This window comes from Corythoichthys intestinalis, chromosome 2 (genome assembly GCF_030265065.1).
Source record: "Corythoichthys intestinalis isolate RoL2023-P3 chromosome 2, ASM3026506v1, whole genome shotgun sequence".
Taxonomy (NCBI): Eukaryota; Metazoa; Chordata; class Actinopteri; order Syngnathiformes; family Syngnathidae; genus Corythoichthys; species Corythoichthys intestinalis.
This window is the reverse complement of record NC_080396.1, coordinates 35,027,251-35,043,926: the sequence shown is the minus strand read 5'-3', so window position 1 is coordinate 35,043,926 and position 16,676 is coordinate 35,027,251. Positions and strand designations below refer to the sequence as shown.

The 16,676-nt window shown below is 40.4% G+C and overlaps 1 protein-coding gene across 10 annotated transcripts in view; it reads left to right on the top strand.

Moving 5' to 3' along the window:
- LOC130932043 (serine/threonine-protein kinase WNK2) overlaps window positions 1–16,676 on the top strand; it is an 81,713-nt gene that overhangs the window by 56,648 nt on the left and 8,389 nt on the right. For 7 of the 10 annotated variants that reach the window (XM_057861423.1, XM_057861414.1, XM_057861405.1 and 4 more), the window contains 9 exons: window positions 2,832–2,882; window positions 3,173–3,894; window positions 4,207–4,299; window positions 4,823–5,442; window positions 5,782–6,011; window positions 6,101–6,319; window positions 8,781–8,879; window positions 11,276–11,320; window positions 14,315–14,598. In XM_057861423.1, coding sequence (XP_057717406.1) covers window positions 2,832–2,882; window positions 3,173–3,894; window positions 4,207–4,299; window positions 4,823–5,442; window positions 5,782–6,011; window positions 6,101–6,319; window positions 8,781–8,879; window positions 11,276–11,320; window positions 14,315–14,598 — 2,363 coding nt within the window. Of the gene's footprint in view, window positions 1–2,831; window positions 2,883–3,172; window positions 3,895–4,206; window positions 4,300–4,822; window positions 5,443–5,781; window positions 6,012–6,100; window positions 6,320–8,780; window positions 8,880–11,275; window positions 11,321–14,314; window positions 14,615–16,676 lie in introns of all 10 variants that reach the window. The other 3 variants (XM_057861431.1, XM_057861448.1, XM_057861456.1) reach the window with 3 other exon arrangements.

Genomic DNA, 16,676 nt, shown 5'->3' with positions numbered 1-16,676 from the left:
TCGGTGTAAGGAATGGATGACGAATGGCGAACACAGCTTTACGAAGACTGGGAGGCAGCAAGTTACGCCACAATTTGTGAATCGATTGTGGATGCTTGGGCTAAGTATCTGCTTCCACTGTTGTTCGTGCTTTTGCCAAAGCCGGCATTATTTCTGAGGAGGAGGAGACGCACGGCAAGGAGATAGACTCTGACAATGACCAGAGGGAACCTGAAGTGTTTGATGGAGACCTAGCCCAGCTGCTCAATTTGGATACAGAAGTTAAGGACTTTGATGGATTTGTGGATTAAGATTGATGTGAGTACTTTGTTAAATTCTCTAAGAAACTACAATTGAACTCAGTTTTGCTCCCGTTTCCTTTAAAAAAAAAAAAAAGAAACACTAGCGTGCATGTTAGTGTGTTTTTCATGCAGCCAATAATGCGGTGCGCGTTGTGTGTGTGTGTGTGTGTGTTAAATACAAAAATATCACCCCAAAATGAGCATGCGCCTTTTAATATGGTGCGCCATATGGTCGCGAAAATATTCTATGCAAATTCTAACATAATAGAACACCTGTGGGTTTGAACTCTTATAAGCCTTTTTCGCTACTTAGCACTGGAACTAAGGTTTTGAGATCATAGTCCAATATGTAGGCCTATAACCAGTAGTGATATTTTGAATGGCCAGCTTTTTACCGTGTCAACTTCAAAGCTTAGGTGAGCCCATGGCACACATGGAAGTAATGATCACCCCACTTGGCTCAAAATAAATCAAAGGCTATCGTTAGGCTAGGAATTGTTTGCCCAATGATTAACATTGTCTTTATTTTTAAAACATCACAAGGGCTAACATAACAGTCAGGACCGGTAGTACCCTACCGTGATAGGGTGTCTATACACATCAAATGTATATTATACAGTATATAACAATAGTAATAAGTGCTGTCAGTTAAACATGGTAATAACGGTGTTAACACAAATTCCCTTTGACAACGTTAATTTTTTAAATGAGCGATTAATTTTGGCCCTTTCCACCCCCGTAGTCTGGACCTCCAGGCAATGCGTGCTGCTCTCGATGCTGCCAGAGAGACTCTATTTATGGTCACGCTGGGCCAGAGAGTCGAAGTGAAATCTTGGTTGTTAGGCAAAACTTAATTTTGGATTTTAATGGCCCAAATAGGGCACGTTCAGGCGGACTGAGTGGCGCAAACCCCCAGGGCATTCCCAACAGTGGCATTCATTGAATTATTCAAATGTACAATTAGTCATTAAAGTCTTCTTGTATGAAAAAATTGATTTTTTTCATTGAAATAAGTGCTTTAGGAAACAGGTGTTTTGGTGATAATGAGCATGAACCCACCTGGCCCCTTGGCGCAACCCATTATGGTTGTTCTTGAGCATGTTTGGAAGAAAATACAGCTATGAAACTCTAGGCTCCATGGGCCGTTTTCTTGTGGCTGCCCGAGGAACACTTTTTTTGGACAAAACCACACGTAGGATCGGGGTGAGATGTGTGGCACTCTGAGGCAATTGACTGGAGGAAACCCCCTGGAGCATTTCCAATAGTTGCACTTATTGAGCTTAAATGCACATCTAAACTGTACAGCCATTGAAGTAAATTGAAGTCTTCTTGTGGAACGAAAAAATAGATTTTGTTTTTAAATAAATGCTTTGGTAAACCATCGTTTTGGTGAGTTAAATCATTTTATCAAATTTTTCACATTTCAGTTAATTTTGTAATTTTTTTCATAAATAATCCCCAATATGTAATATTAAACCAATGATAACAAATTATATATTTTTTAGGGCTGTCAAACAATTAAAATTTTTAATCGAGTTAACTACAGCTTAAAAATTAATTAATCGTAATTAATCGCAATTCAAACCATCTATAAAATATGCCATATTTTTCTGTAAATTATATATATATTCTGTAAAATAAATTGTTGGAATGGAAAGATAAGACACAAGATCGATATATACATTCAACATACGGTACATAAGGACTGTAGTGGGCATTTCACTCTACTGTCCTTTAAATCTGTCTATGCTGTCCTCACTCCGAAGCGTCTACTTTTTCCAAAGCTAGACAGCTAGTGAACGACGCCTTAATAATTAAGACTTCCTTTTTCATCTGATTTATTAATAAAATGGCCTCAAACCATTGTCCTCTTTAGACCGTCGTAAAACTACAAAATAAAAGTACACAAGCATTGCATTAGCAACAACGTTAGCTTAGCACGCTATACAGGTTCACTAAACATAAACAAAAAGCGTTTCATACAAAAAATATAACATTTCGCTTACTAACATAACATGTACATTCTTTACAACAACCATACTTACGGACAAATCTTGTCCAAGGATCATATAAGCACAACATTATCAGCCCGAGACGTCATGCAGCCATAATGAACTGGCAAGAAAACAATAAACCATGTCGCAAAGAGACCACAAGAGTTCGCTGTTGGACGGCACAAAAAGCCTTGCTGTAAAACTTACCAAAAGGCAGAATACTTTCTGAGCGGGACATGTGCGTTAATTGCGTCAAATATTTTAACGTGATTAATTTAAAAAATTAATTACCGCGCGTTAACGCGATAATTTTGACAGCCCTAATATTTTTATAAAAATATATGGCTTCAAATATATGTAGATTAAAAATACAACTGTTTATAGATTGTAACAAAAAATAGATATCGGGGTATACTGCATCTATGTATGTAATGAGCATATTGCACAACCTATCACATTATTGTGTATTTTTTTTATATCACAAAGACGGGGTGTGTGTATGCCTTTTCTATGCATTTTACACTTAATTTTATTTTTTCCATTGTGTCCTCGGCAGTACTTCATACTGGCAAGCGCTGGTTCATCATCTGCCCAGTGGCTGATCGGGGTATGGCACACTCACATATACACTCACATGCACGCACAACTGTACACACATGCATTGCCCCCCACTCCCACTCACATTGCCTATGATAGAGTATCATTACTTATACACGTATATTTTTAATTAATGGCAGATGTAGCAAATGAGCATGTTTTTTCTGAGGCATGGGCACTTACATAAGTGCAGCAGCGAAGGCACAATTTCTTTTCGTAGCTTACAGCTTGAGGTAAAATGATGTAACTATGCAATGGACTTGACTCAAGCTCTAAACTTTTGCCTTTTACAATTTTCAGAATGCGAAAAATCTACCTCTCTGTCAGTCAAAGCCAACAGCAGCACGCCTGTAGTGTCAAATGCTGTTCAGTCTGTGTCTTCGCAAGGCCCTCTTCAAGACCAAAAGGCCACCCTGGTTAATGTCCAGCTTTCAGACTGTGTCATCCAAGAAAAAAGCAAAGTTGTAGGCCAAAATGAGAGCATTTCCGTTGAAGAAGCTTGCATCTCAGCTGCGTCCATCGTGAGTGACATCCCATGCTGTGCTTTCACACCGCCAGTCTCATTGGACGTGAATGATGCCGACAAGGCGGAGGTCAATGCTTCAGTCATGCTAGCCAGTCATCCCGATCAGAAGGCCAGTCCCACTGGAGAAGGCTCCCTCCAGCAGGCCGCTCAGCAGTCAGTGGTTCTCCAGCAACCCTACCCGGCACCGATACTGCCAGCATCGCTCTGTTCCCAACCTCAGAGTCCGGCGCATCAGACAGCTGTTCCTCAAGCGGCCAGCGGGGGTCCGGGGGATTCGGACAGCGAGGGGCCACGCCGCATGGAGTTTGCCGATTGCACCATCAAGACATTAGACAAGAAGTTGAGAAATTTGTTGTATCAGGAGCACACTCCCTCCCAGCCGTGCGGTGTCGCCACTGACCCTCATGCGTCTCCCATGGAAGTGTCCGGCACCATGTCTGTCTCGGACAGCCACAGCAGCGAGGGGCCGCTGATCAAGAAACAGGAGGAGCCCCTGGTAAACACAAACACAGACATTTGGTGTGTGCATGCATGTGACAGATTCATTGAATAACTGCACTATTGGATTTTGACTGCATGATGATGATAATAATGATAGAAATATTTTGTTTCGAAGTATTTGGGTAAATATTTTTGTTTCCAAGGTAACATTAACTTTATTATCTTCAAAAAAGTATAGGTTTTCGGCCACAATAGTAAATCTGCACATGGTTAGGGCTTGAATAAATAAATGACAAGAGTTTTAGCAGGGTGCTCTTGTTTCAATGTTTATATCATTTACTGTCTTTATTTCAATGTTTTTCCCAAGGTTGTCGCTGGTTCTCTAGTTGCTGATGGGAATTGTAACAAAGGAGCTGTGACTGTCACTACTGGTTTGCACAACTCAAATAGCACTTTTCAAGTAAGAATTTATTTTTATCATGAGATGGGTCACTTAAATCATGGCATGTGTGGCCTATGTGACTTTTGAAATGCATTTTCCTTCCCGCTGATGCTCAATAATATAAAGCTTATGATCGCTTCATGAAGAAAATGCTAGACATCCAAAAAATCCAAAATATCTGGGAGATTGTTCTAATATTTTCTCAAAAGTTTCAGACATAAAGCCACACTAAGCCTGTTTATGTTAAACGCTTTCAACTTGTGCAAATAGGGTGTTGTTGAATACAGTATTCAAAACACCGCTATTTACGGAAGGCAGTGAAAACGTTTACAGTAAAGAGAAAAACATGAAAAATTGGGCTGATTAAATATACGTTGGGAAAAAAATGAATGTTTCCTGCCCTCTGCACTAAAAAAAAAGTGCTGATAAATCGACACTTAACATTTTCTCACTGACCCGCAAAAGTGTGTTAAATCGATTGAATGTTGCACATCTACCTAGCTGACAATGCTCATCGACAAATGTTGAATCTGTTTTTCAGATAAGGCCCACTGCACCAAGTATCAATTGTCAGGAAAAAAGCAACAGCCGCAGCACTTTCTCCGGTTATTCTCAAGGGTCATACGGTCCGAATAGAAAAAACAATGGCTGCATTCCTGGGGGCACGTTGCCAGCTGATTGTGAGAGTACAAGCGTATCCAGACCTTGTTGCAGTAACCGCTTCTCTGCACCGCCAAACTTCTACCAGGCAACACCCACGTCTAGCCCAGATGTCACACCTCACCATTTGCCCCGCGCCGTAACCATCGGTGCCTCGGCTGGTCATCCCTACCGGCACTCGTCACCCCTCCGCTCAGACTCTGCGGATGAGGATAGCGGCGGCAAGGCTCTCCGGGCTGCCCGTCCCGATGCTGTAGCTCATGCGCCGTCCGAGCATGGTGGAGGCCACCTTGTCAAGAGGGCTGTGGCCTTTCTGAAGCGATCCGGTCGGAGTAAAAGTGAGCAGAGTTCAGATTCGCCAAGCCAGCGGCCATTGGAGATGAACGGCCATGCTCCTTCACCTTCAATGGGACACACGCCATCTTCTTACATCAGCAGTGACAATGACTCTGAATTTGAGGATGCAGACATGAGGAAAGAGCTCCAGAAGCTGAGAGAAAAGTAAGGTTACCCACACATAAACTCCCAAATGTGCCAGAGATTATTTATTTAACTACACTGCAGTTCATCACTCTTTACTGCCACATACTTACAATTTTTCGTTTAATTTCAGGAAAACCCAAAGTAAAATTGACGCCAAAAAAAACAATTGTAATGCTAAGCAGAGAATAGCCGCCTCTTTAAAAGCAGATTCTTTCAATGCGCAGGTGTTGGTGATACAAGTCGATGTCTGATTGCATAACGACAATAATTATTTAGCGTTAACAAAATATAACTAATGGAAAGTTGTTGAAAAATATGGTACGTTGATATCCAATTGCTTTTTCCATGTTTGGGTAGGCACATGAAGGAGATTTCAGAGTTACAGGCCTTCCAGAGGAGTGAAATTGAACGTCTGTACCGAGAAGTGGGAAAATCTTTGCCCCCCAACGTAGGCCTACTACACGCTGCCCCGCCCAGTGGTCGCCGACGGAGGGCAAGTAAACACAAAGTCAAAGCTGGAAAATTGCTCAATCCGATGGTGCAGCAGCTCAAAAGTAATCTTAACACCACCACAGTGGAGAGAAAAGGTGTGTTGTGATACGTTCCAACAATATCATATCACCTATATCATGTGAACCGCTATTTTTTTTCTCCTTCCTCTCATCTTTGCCCCAAGGTGAGAGTTCTGGCAGTTCATCAGGATCCCCCGCTAAAAGTTCGGCTATGTCCGACTGCTCGACCCGCTTCAGTGGTAGCTCCAGCTCCAACAATCAGAGTTGCGCAACCCCAGAGCAGGTCCACACCCAACAACCATGTTCCTTAAAAGGCTCTTTCTCCTCGGATAACATCTACGCTGGCCAGCACAACGACGGGTTGAACAACTTGACAAGCCGAGGTACACATCACACGCGTAAGAGCACGCAGCTATCAAAAAATGTTGTTCAGCCCACAACTCAGCATTTTAGCGTTGCTTTTTGTTTATAGTTGGACCATATTTCAAGCAACGTGACTTCAACAAGTTCACATGCATTTAAATGGGAAATAAATTCTTTATTCGTGCTTTTTGTGAAAACACTTGTGAAAGATTTCAAGCACAACTTTGATACTAATATATTTTTGATTGTGTGACATCTCAAACATCTAAACCAGGGGTCTCAAACCTGCTGCCTGGAGATCAATTGCAGACTATGGGACATTGTTTGTGCGGCCTGTGCATCATTGTTCTGAGCATAGCTCATGCTCATGACACTCTTCAGTGAATAATAGACAGTCACTTTATTGAAATAATTACAAAGAGGCACCAGGTGGAAGTAAAGTACAATATATCTTATCACTATAGTCATTTCTTGCCATGAATAGAAAAGGTTGGCGACCAACATAGCCAATTTCAGGAAAAGTGGGATACAAAAGTACTATTTTTTAAATTTTATTTATTTATTTATTTTTAAGTTGATTCTGATCTCAATGTGTATTATATGCATAGGCGGATCTACTATTCAGGCGAAGTAGGCGATCGCCTTAGGCCCCCAACCAGTAGGGGGCCCCCAACCAGTAGGGGGCCCCCAACCAGCTGCCCTTGCCCCGACGAGCAAGGGCTTGGGCCACCGGAGCCAGCAGCACCCCCAACTATTCGTCATGTATAATTATGTCAGCATACCAAACAAACAAATAACAAAACAAAAAAGAAAGCCATTTGAATGCTGCATTTATATTATCTCTCCCCCACACACACACGCACTACAATGGACTGTTCCATGACGACGGGCTGAGTATCAGTCGCTTAGCTTCATTTAGCGCTGTTTAGCTTCGCTTAGCTCCGTTAAGCATCGCTTAGCTCCGCTTAGCTGTTCGTTAGCTTCACTTAGATCTCCCGCGTTTGTCACGCCACTAAGCTCGCTATTTTACAGCTCACTTGCTATTTTGCACGTCGGCTATCGTTTATTTCGAACACATGAGCGAACGTGCTCTCCATGAGAACCAAAGTGCAGTGAGGGAGAAGTTGAGAACAGGCGGCTAACGCCTCTTTTAACTGTCTTTTTCATCTTCTTCACACAGAACATAAAATACATGACAGCACACCCTGTGGCGAAACAATGCAATACAGTTCCAATCAGTCATACAATAACACTCAACAGCTCGTTAACAGCATTTGCTATCGAAAAAAAAAATATTAGTGACACCACAAGCAATGACGAAGAATGTTTTTTTACGGAGCGTAAAGCTTTCAGTTAGCGGTTTAGCGAACGTACCTCCGGTGAACATTTCAAAATAAAAGCACGTCATGTTATATAAATAACGATTTCTGGAGTTAATCCCACATACTTCAGAATTAATATTATAATATGTTGAGTAAATACTACAGAATACAGATTCTACACTAAGAATAGCTTTCAAATGACACTCTTTATGACAAATATGATTGTCGATGACTAATTATTATGATTATTATAGTACTATTATATATACTAGTATAATATAATAATAATGCTAGAATTTTTTTAAAAGAATTGTTTCGAATAATGTTGGAAAGGCAAAGTCAGAGTTCTGAATCTGTTTACTTTTCATTCTTTTGCACTAGTAACTTCTATCAACATTTAAACTCAGTTTATTTGTGATTAATTATTGTTATGTACATGATTATTTGTACTTTAATAAAGAATTTAAGTGTTCCAAAATGGTTTTGTGAATTAATAAGCGTCAACAAAAATTTAATTGCTAAATTAGTAAAAAAAATAAAATTATTAGATAAGTCGACTAATCGTAAAACTAGTCGGCTGACTAATCAGGAGAAAATTTGTCGTTTGGGACAGCCATAGTGCACCGGAACATATTTCCTCCACACCCTTCTCACCTTTTTAACCCCTGACCCATGAAGAGGGCCCCTGGATATGTTCGCCTTAGGCCCCATAATTGCCAAGTCCGCCACTGATTATATGTGCAGAGAAAGGTAATGCTATACAGCATAAGATGTCTTACTCAACTGGATATGCTGAGAAAAATGTAAAACGGCAGAGAGGGAAGTGTGTGAGGTTGCGTGTGTGAATTTATTTCCTCCTCTGCCTATTTTTGAGTGCTATTTTGTAAAGTATTCCCCTGCGGGGCATGGCTAACTGTACAACACATCGGTATTTTTTAGCGACATGTGGGTGTGATGAGCACATTTCATGTAGACAGTCCCAAGTGCCGACATCGCTTTGACTTGTTGTTCTTGTCATTCACATTCATCGCTACTGTTGAATGCTTGTTGGCATCAAGCGCTTATAATTGTGGGGGTATCATCTCTGTATTTCTGCCCTTTTTCAAAGTGTTTCTTCTCTTGTTTCTTCTCTTCTTCCCTCTTATTGTTATTTTTACAGGCTGGACGGTTTACCACCAAACTTCAGAGAGAGTCACCTATAAATCTAGTAGCAAACCACGCACTAGATTCCTCAGTGGACCTGTGTCTCTGTCCATCTGTTTGTATTTGTTCCTTTCTATTTTCCCACTTTTTCATTATGCCCACATACCTTATTTAACTTGCCACACTGGCGCCAACAGTCATTTCACTAAATAATGACTTTGCTACACCCTCATCTGACATTGATCGACCATCCCCAAACTGTATGGCCAATTTATCTTGGTTATTCTATCACAGGAATAATGTGAGAATATGGTGTTTACTCAGAACACTTTCAAAATATCCTAGAATTTAAAGGCCATGCTGCTAGAAAATGTTTCCTTTTTATATCCATGTTGTCTAAAATACAGGTTGCATCACTTAATCTTAAAAAGGCTCAATAGAAAGCCACTCTTCTTGCAAGCGCTCTGCCTTTGAAAGAGTCGACAAATCGCATAAATGTCAAATTTCAACTAGGTCACAGATTCATTTTGACCCACAGTTTGTTATGCAAAAAACAATGGACAAAATTGGTGGCGTGGGAACTTTAGAGGGACATTTTTGACATTCTCTTGTGCTTAGCTCATCGAGTCAGTCTATGTGGACAAAAAGCACAACTGCCAGAGAACTGATTTAAGACTAGAAAATGCAAATTCTGTAGAAATTGCATGGGGGTGCTTTGGTCTGCTGGGCGATAAAGTCCCATGGGTTGATTGTTGATTTTGGGGAATCCCAGGGTCACAACCTCTTGATTTTGGAGGAAAATATTACATGTTTCTTGTGGGAAAAAAATATAAGGAGGTGGTTTAGATAGTGTCTATGAGCATTTTCATTCAGTATTTCATCAATCGTGTAAGTAGAATTTGACCAATAACCAGCCTTGGCTGCTAAACAGCAACTTGCTGTACGCAACATAAAGAATGAGAAGAAAACATTTGTAGGTTGTGCACATGGCCAAAGGAGCCCAGGATGCCAATGACATTGAGATTGGATTTAAACATATACCTGTCCCAGTCATTAATTTCTCACAGGACCACCATCATATTCATAAGCATTCCACTATTCCACTAGAGCAACACCATACCACACCATATATGCAATGCTTCTGGCTTGGAAACACTGCAGCAGGTCCACATATGCAATGAGGCCGTATCTCTCCAAACATGGGGTTTTGTTTCTGTCTTTAAAAAAAAAAAAAAAAAGTCCCATAGAGTTTGTTCACAATTTTACGTGCATGCCTGTGTCAACTGGATAGTCAAAACCATTATCCCCCATTCATTTGTTGAGGACAGTCATCTACTTGTCATTTAAATGACAGGACACCCACAAAAAATACGAATGTTCACAATGAACCTTAATTGTGCTACAACCTGTCTGATTCTTAAATATTTTATAGCAAGTACCACCTCAAAGAATACTTGGTTCCTACAGTACTAGATGTCCAATCATTTTTTGACTGGGAGAGGCTGGCAGCGAAAGCTCTATACTACCCCTCCAAGTCCAAATAGACTGGGCGATGCCAAAATATTCCCAAAAAAGGCAGAGGTTTTAGTTATTTTGACAAGACAAAGTTGGAGCACAAACACTGTACTTATATTTTAGAAGAAGTAAATTGTAACATACTTAAGGACTGAGTTAAATGGTATTATGCATAGATGGTTTCTAAATATTTGAAAAGAAAGACTTCCTAAATATGTATTAAATGTTAAATCGTTTGTGGTTGAAGTTGAATACAATTGAGCTGCACTGTAGTGGATTAAAAGAGGTGGTTTGAACCTTAAATTAAGTCAGTCTTTTGCCTACCACCAGGTACTTATGCCAAACTTTGAGAACCACTGCATTACAGCCTGACATATTTTCAGGATTTCCACGGGATTGGAGTAATTTTTCACTATTAGTTACTTATATGTATCCCGTCACCATGTGAGCACTGGCACAAAGCCCCCCAGTTCTCCCACCTCTCTGTCGCTCATGTTTGGACGGAGAAGATGTGCATGATACAGGCAGCACATGGCAGGACATTTGTTGCTCCAAAGCAAGGGCTGTATCATTACTATTGCTTTTTTTTGGTTTAGTTTCAACTTGGTTGAACTGCATGATTTTGACCTCTAAATAGTACAGATTTTATATTGTTTTCGGGTTAGGTCAGTCGAATAGGTGTCAACAGTGACAAAATGCTCGTTTGGTCCGGTCTTCCAGTTAGACAGAACACATGAACCCATTCATGGAGCTTCTTTGCAAATTCCCACTGAAGTTCTTGGTTTCCGAACTGACAATGTAGACGCCAGCCAGCGAACACATTAAAAGCTCCAAACCAAAGATGAGGCAAATCCACACAAATACAAAAAAGCCCTTCCTTCCAGTGTCCTATCCTGATTTGAATCCTCTCCTCTTTCTGTCCCTCATAGCTGAATGTGCACATTCCTGTTGTCTTCGGCCTAACTATTTGTCTTATGCTGTTTTACCTCCTTATAGGGTCCACTCTGAAACGACTATGTCTAGGCAAAGAGCACAGTAGTAGTAACTATCTCATTTACTTTCTTTACAGTGTTGCCCTTTCTAATCCTTGTATCCTTCGCGTATGTTACTTTATGCATGACTTTTTTTTTTTTTCCCAGCACTTGAAAATGTGATCGCAATCGGTGCTCCTGAGACTTTTCGTTTGACGTTTATTTGTTTGGCATGATAGTGGTCCTAATTGTTTCACTTTGTCATTGCTTGTTTTTCACTAATGTTTCACTTGTACTTATATGTATGACAGTCCTATCCCAATCCTTTGGCTGCTATGTTGGCGAAAATGAAAAATTAAGTTGTTCTGTAATTCAGGACGAGTACAGTTAGGTCCATAAATATGAGGGCATGGACACAACATTATTCTTCGGGGCTTTTAATACTACCACTATAGATTTGAAGTGAAATAAACAAGATGTGCACGAAGGAATTACAACACTTTGTAATATTCCTCACATTTTAACTCATTAATTTCTTTGAACTACCACAACACATACTCTGATAACAATTTACACCAGGGGTGTCTTAATCATTTTTGTAGTGGGCTCCATTGTAGTTATCGTTTCCTTCAGATGGCCATTGTGACTTTGAACCGAAATACATATACTCAGCAAATTGAATGATGCCTGGTTTCGATATAAGTTGGTAAAAACTAAAAGGTATTCAACAGTTACTCTGTTGATCTTGAAAATATATTTTTTTAACAAAAATGCTAGCAATATCTCAACTTTTTTCATTAAAGGTGACAACAATCTACAATTTTTGCTATTTTAACAAGCAATATGAAGTCAATGCTCATGAGTTGCTTTTGCGCGCCACAAAATTATGTGGCAGGCTATATCTGGCCCCCGAGTCTTGGGTTTGACACCATCCTCTGGTTAAGTGTAAAACCCTTATACAGTATTTTCAATTTAGGAGCAAGTGTCGAAGTTTCCCTCCCATCAATCTCACATGTGCAGTCACAAAATCTAAAATGGTGTCATCTGTTGGTAGATTTTTGTTATTACAATTGGATTGACCTGTAAGCAACTGAATCTAACCCTCCTATTGAAAGTTGTCTCCATCTCCCAATATTTATGGACCTGATTTTCAATGAAGTTGGGATGTGGTGTCAAACATGAATAAAAACATAAAACAATGATTTGCAAATCATGTTCAACCTATATTTAACTGAATACACTACAAAGGTTAGTCATGCCCATTATGCTGTCAGGGCAGTAACAAAGGCATTCCACTTCTGTCTACTCTGGGTCACATTCTGAACAGTCCCCCAGGTGTGATGGAGGGTCTTGAGTTCCCCTTGCACTGTTCGATGCCAGGTTTCCCCTCTGGTATTCAGTGAAGGGCTGTCCGAGATATGTTATTGTCTGGTTCTGTTCTCACAACATGTCCTATCCATTTCCATCGCCTTTGCATGATGATGTGCTCATGTGCCCATGCTGTCTTGGTTACAGCGGGCAAGAAGATGTTGTTTGGAGGTAGTCTCAGGCCAGAATATTCTTAGGATTCTTCTAAGGCCCCTCGTCTGGAAGGTTGACAGTTTATTGAGGTCTCTTTTTGTCATTCTCCAGCATTCTGAGCCATACAACAAGGCGGAGAGTACACAGCTCTTGTACAGTCTTAGCTTGGTCTTGGTGCTGTACTGGGATGATACTACAAAAACAAAATATTTAATGTTCAAACTAGGGCTGTCCAGCGTTTAAAATTCTTAATCGAGTTAATCACAGCTTAAAAATTAATTAATCGTAATTAATCACAATTCAAACCATCTCTAAAATATTCCATATTTTTCTGTAAATTATTTTTGGAATGGAAAGATAAGACAAGACGGATATTTACATTCAACATACTATACATAAGTACTGTGTTTGTTTATTATAACAATAAATCCACAAGATGGCATTAACATTCTTTCTGTGAAAGGGATCCACGGATAGAAAGACTTGTAATTCTTAAAAGATAAATGTGAGTACAAGTTATAGTAATTTTGTATTAAAACCCCTCTGTATGTTTTCATTTTAATAAAATTTGTAAAATTTTCAATTAAAAAATAATCTAATAGCTCGCTATTGTGGAAGGTAGTGATTGAAATACACCACAAGGTGTCAAGGGCGAGTTTTAAATTAATTAGAGATCTAGCCAAGTTTTTCTAGTGCGTTTTGCCCCTCGACTGACGCCGTAGTTTCCGGGTTCATTGTACCTTACATTCACTTGAGTGTTGACTTCACGACGTACGAGACCTCTGATAGTTTGCATATTGTGACTAAATATTGCCATCTAGTGTATTTGTTGAGCTAAACGAAATTTTTGAATAGTTTGACCAAAGTCTGAGTATTAATTTTTTTGTATTGCTATTTTGATTGGGAATGCCAGTTCTCTTTGCACTGAGCACTTTTCTATTTGTGAACATTATTTTTTTGAGAGATAGGAATATTATTTTTTGTTGTGCTTTCAGTAAACGATACTGTAGCGTGACTGTCAGCGGTGGCTGCAAATGGTATATCTTCTCTGCTATTTCTGAACAGGATCCAGAAGCACAGGCGTTTTCTCCTGGCTGAGGGGGGTCATTAAAATAAAGTGTGGTCAGGCGAATCACGTTTTCAATTTTTTAATTGGAAAATTGTCGTCCGGATTTCAGAGGACAAAAACAACCCTAGTTGTTAACAGTGCTCAGTTCAAAAACCAGCATTTGTGAGGGCATGGGGCTGTGTTAATGCAAGTGGCAGGGTAACTTCTGCACATCTGTGAAGGCACTATTAATGCTGAAAGGTAGATCGTTTGAACATTAAATATGTAGTCTTGTTATTGTATTCAATTAAATATCGGTTGAACATGATTCTCAAATACTGTATTCTGTTTTACTTCTGTTTAACACAAAGTGCCATCTTCATTGGAATTGGGGTTGTATATCAGGCAGCCTGAAAGTGTGCCAGACATCAGCCAGGTGATTGTTGTTTAGGTTTTTTTAGTGTGTTTTTATCAGACCTCTTTGTCCTTTTTCAGGGTCATCTTTGCACACCGCAACAGTTCCACCGCAGCCGTCCCCCGCCGCAGCTACACCGTCTCCTCAGCCAATTGGTCGACTTGCTCGGGTTCAGAACAACAACAGTAACAATAAGAAAAGCACGTTTACCGAGGACCTGCACAAGTTGGTGGACGACTGGGCAAAGGAAACTAAGGCATCGACCGGCCATCAGCCGCCACCGTCCTTGAACCAAATCAAAGAACAGAAGCGCTTGCAGGACCTGGAAAACAAAGTTCAATCCCCGCAACCGACCGCACAAAAGGTACTTTGTAATCCAGGTAAACCTGTCACGATAATTACTATATTGACTTATTGTCCAATACATAAAATGGCCAAAGATACTATTTACTAAGCCTGAACGATATATCGTTTAAATATCGCCATCGCGATGTGCGCATCCGCGATAGTCCCATCGCAAGGACGTGCGATAGTTTTTTCTTTTTTTTTTTTCCAATCCACAAACCGTTGTTCTGCTTCATTCGCTCGCACAGCCTCTCTCACCCCCTTTCCCAGCTCTCAGGCACTGTGGCACTTGCTTATCAAAGTAAACGATGGCTTTGATCTGGTTAAAGAAGCCGGGCAGCAATCTGTCAATCATCGTTTAACTTGTTAAACAGTTTCTGCAAGGAAGCGCGGGCTGGAATGACTGTGTGTGTCTGTGGGGGGAGAATATGGAGACGTTCGAGACATATAAAATAAACGCCAGAAGTGATTATGAGGAGTTTTTAATTTCTACATGAATTTTTTTATTTCTACATGATTTTTAAAATTTCTACAAGGGGAGAATATGGAGACGTTCGAGACATATAAAATAAACGCCAGAAGTGATTATGAGGAGTTTTTAATTTCTACATGAATTTTTTAATTTCTACATGATTTTTTAAATTTCTACAAGAGTCACACCCATGTTAGGTAAATAGAAGTATTTAATAAAGCCAAGCATTTTTCTACTACAGTACTTTATTCTTGTTTAAAAATGATTCAGTGGGACAGTTATGTTTAAAACTGATCATAATTATTACATTCGAAGTGCTTAAGAAGCATTTAATAAAATATATATATATACACACACTCACCGGCCACTTTATTAGGTACACCTGTCCAATTGCTCGTTAACATTTAATTTCTAATCAGCCAATCACATGGCGGCAACTCTGTGCATTTAGGCATGTAGACATGGTTTAAGACAATCTCCTGAAGTTCAAACCGAGCATCAGTATGGGAAGAAAGGTGATTTGAGTGACTTTGAACGTGGCATGGTTGTTGGTGCCAGAAGGGCTGGTCTGATTATTTCAGAAACTGGTGATCTACTGGAATTTTCACGCACAACCATCTCTAGGGTTTACAGAGAATGGTCCGAAAAAGAAAAAATATCCAGTGAGCAGCAGTTCTGTGGGCGGAAATGCCTTGTTGATGCCAGAGGGCAGATGAGAATGGCCAGACTGCTTCGAGCTGATAGAAAGGCAATAGTGGCTCAAATAACCACTCGTTACAACCAAGGTAGGCAGAAGAGCATCTCTGAACGCACAGTATGTTGAACTTTGAGGCAGATGGGCTACAGCAGCAGAAGACCACGCCGGGGCCACTCCTTTCAGCTAAGAACAGGAAACTGAGGCTACAATTTGCACAAGCTCATCGAAATTGGACAATAGAAGATTGGAAAAACGTTGCCTGGTCTGATGAGTCTCGATTTCTGCTGCGACATTCAGATGGTAGGGTCAGAATTTGGCGTCAACAACATGAAAGCATGGATCCATCCTGCCTTGTATCAACGGTTCAGGCTGTTGTTGGTGGTGTAATGGTGTGTGGAATATTTTCTTGGCACTCTTTGGGCCCCTTGGTACCAATTGAGCATCGTTGGAACGCCACAGCCAACCTGAGTATTGTTGCTGACCATTTCCATCCCTTTATGACCAAAATGTACTCAACTTCTGATGGCTACTTTCAGCAGGATAATGCGCCATGCCATAAAGCTGGAATAATCTCAGACTGGTTTCTTGAACATGACAATGAGTTCACTGTACTCAAATGTCCGCCACAGTCACCAGATCTCAATCCAATAGAGCATCTTTGGGATGTGGTGGAACGGGAGATTCACATCATGGATGTGCAGCCGACAAATCTGCACCGTGTGATGCCATCATGTCAATATGGACCAAACTCTCCGAGGAATGCTTCCAGCACCTTGTTGAATCTATGCCACGAAGAATTGAGGCAGTTCTGAATGCAAAAGGGGGTCCAACCCGTTACTAGCATGGTGTACCTAATAAAGTGGCCGGTGAGTGTATATACTATATACAGTGCCTTGCAAAAGTATTCGGCCCCCTTGAACCTTGCAAC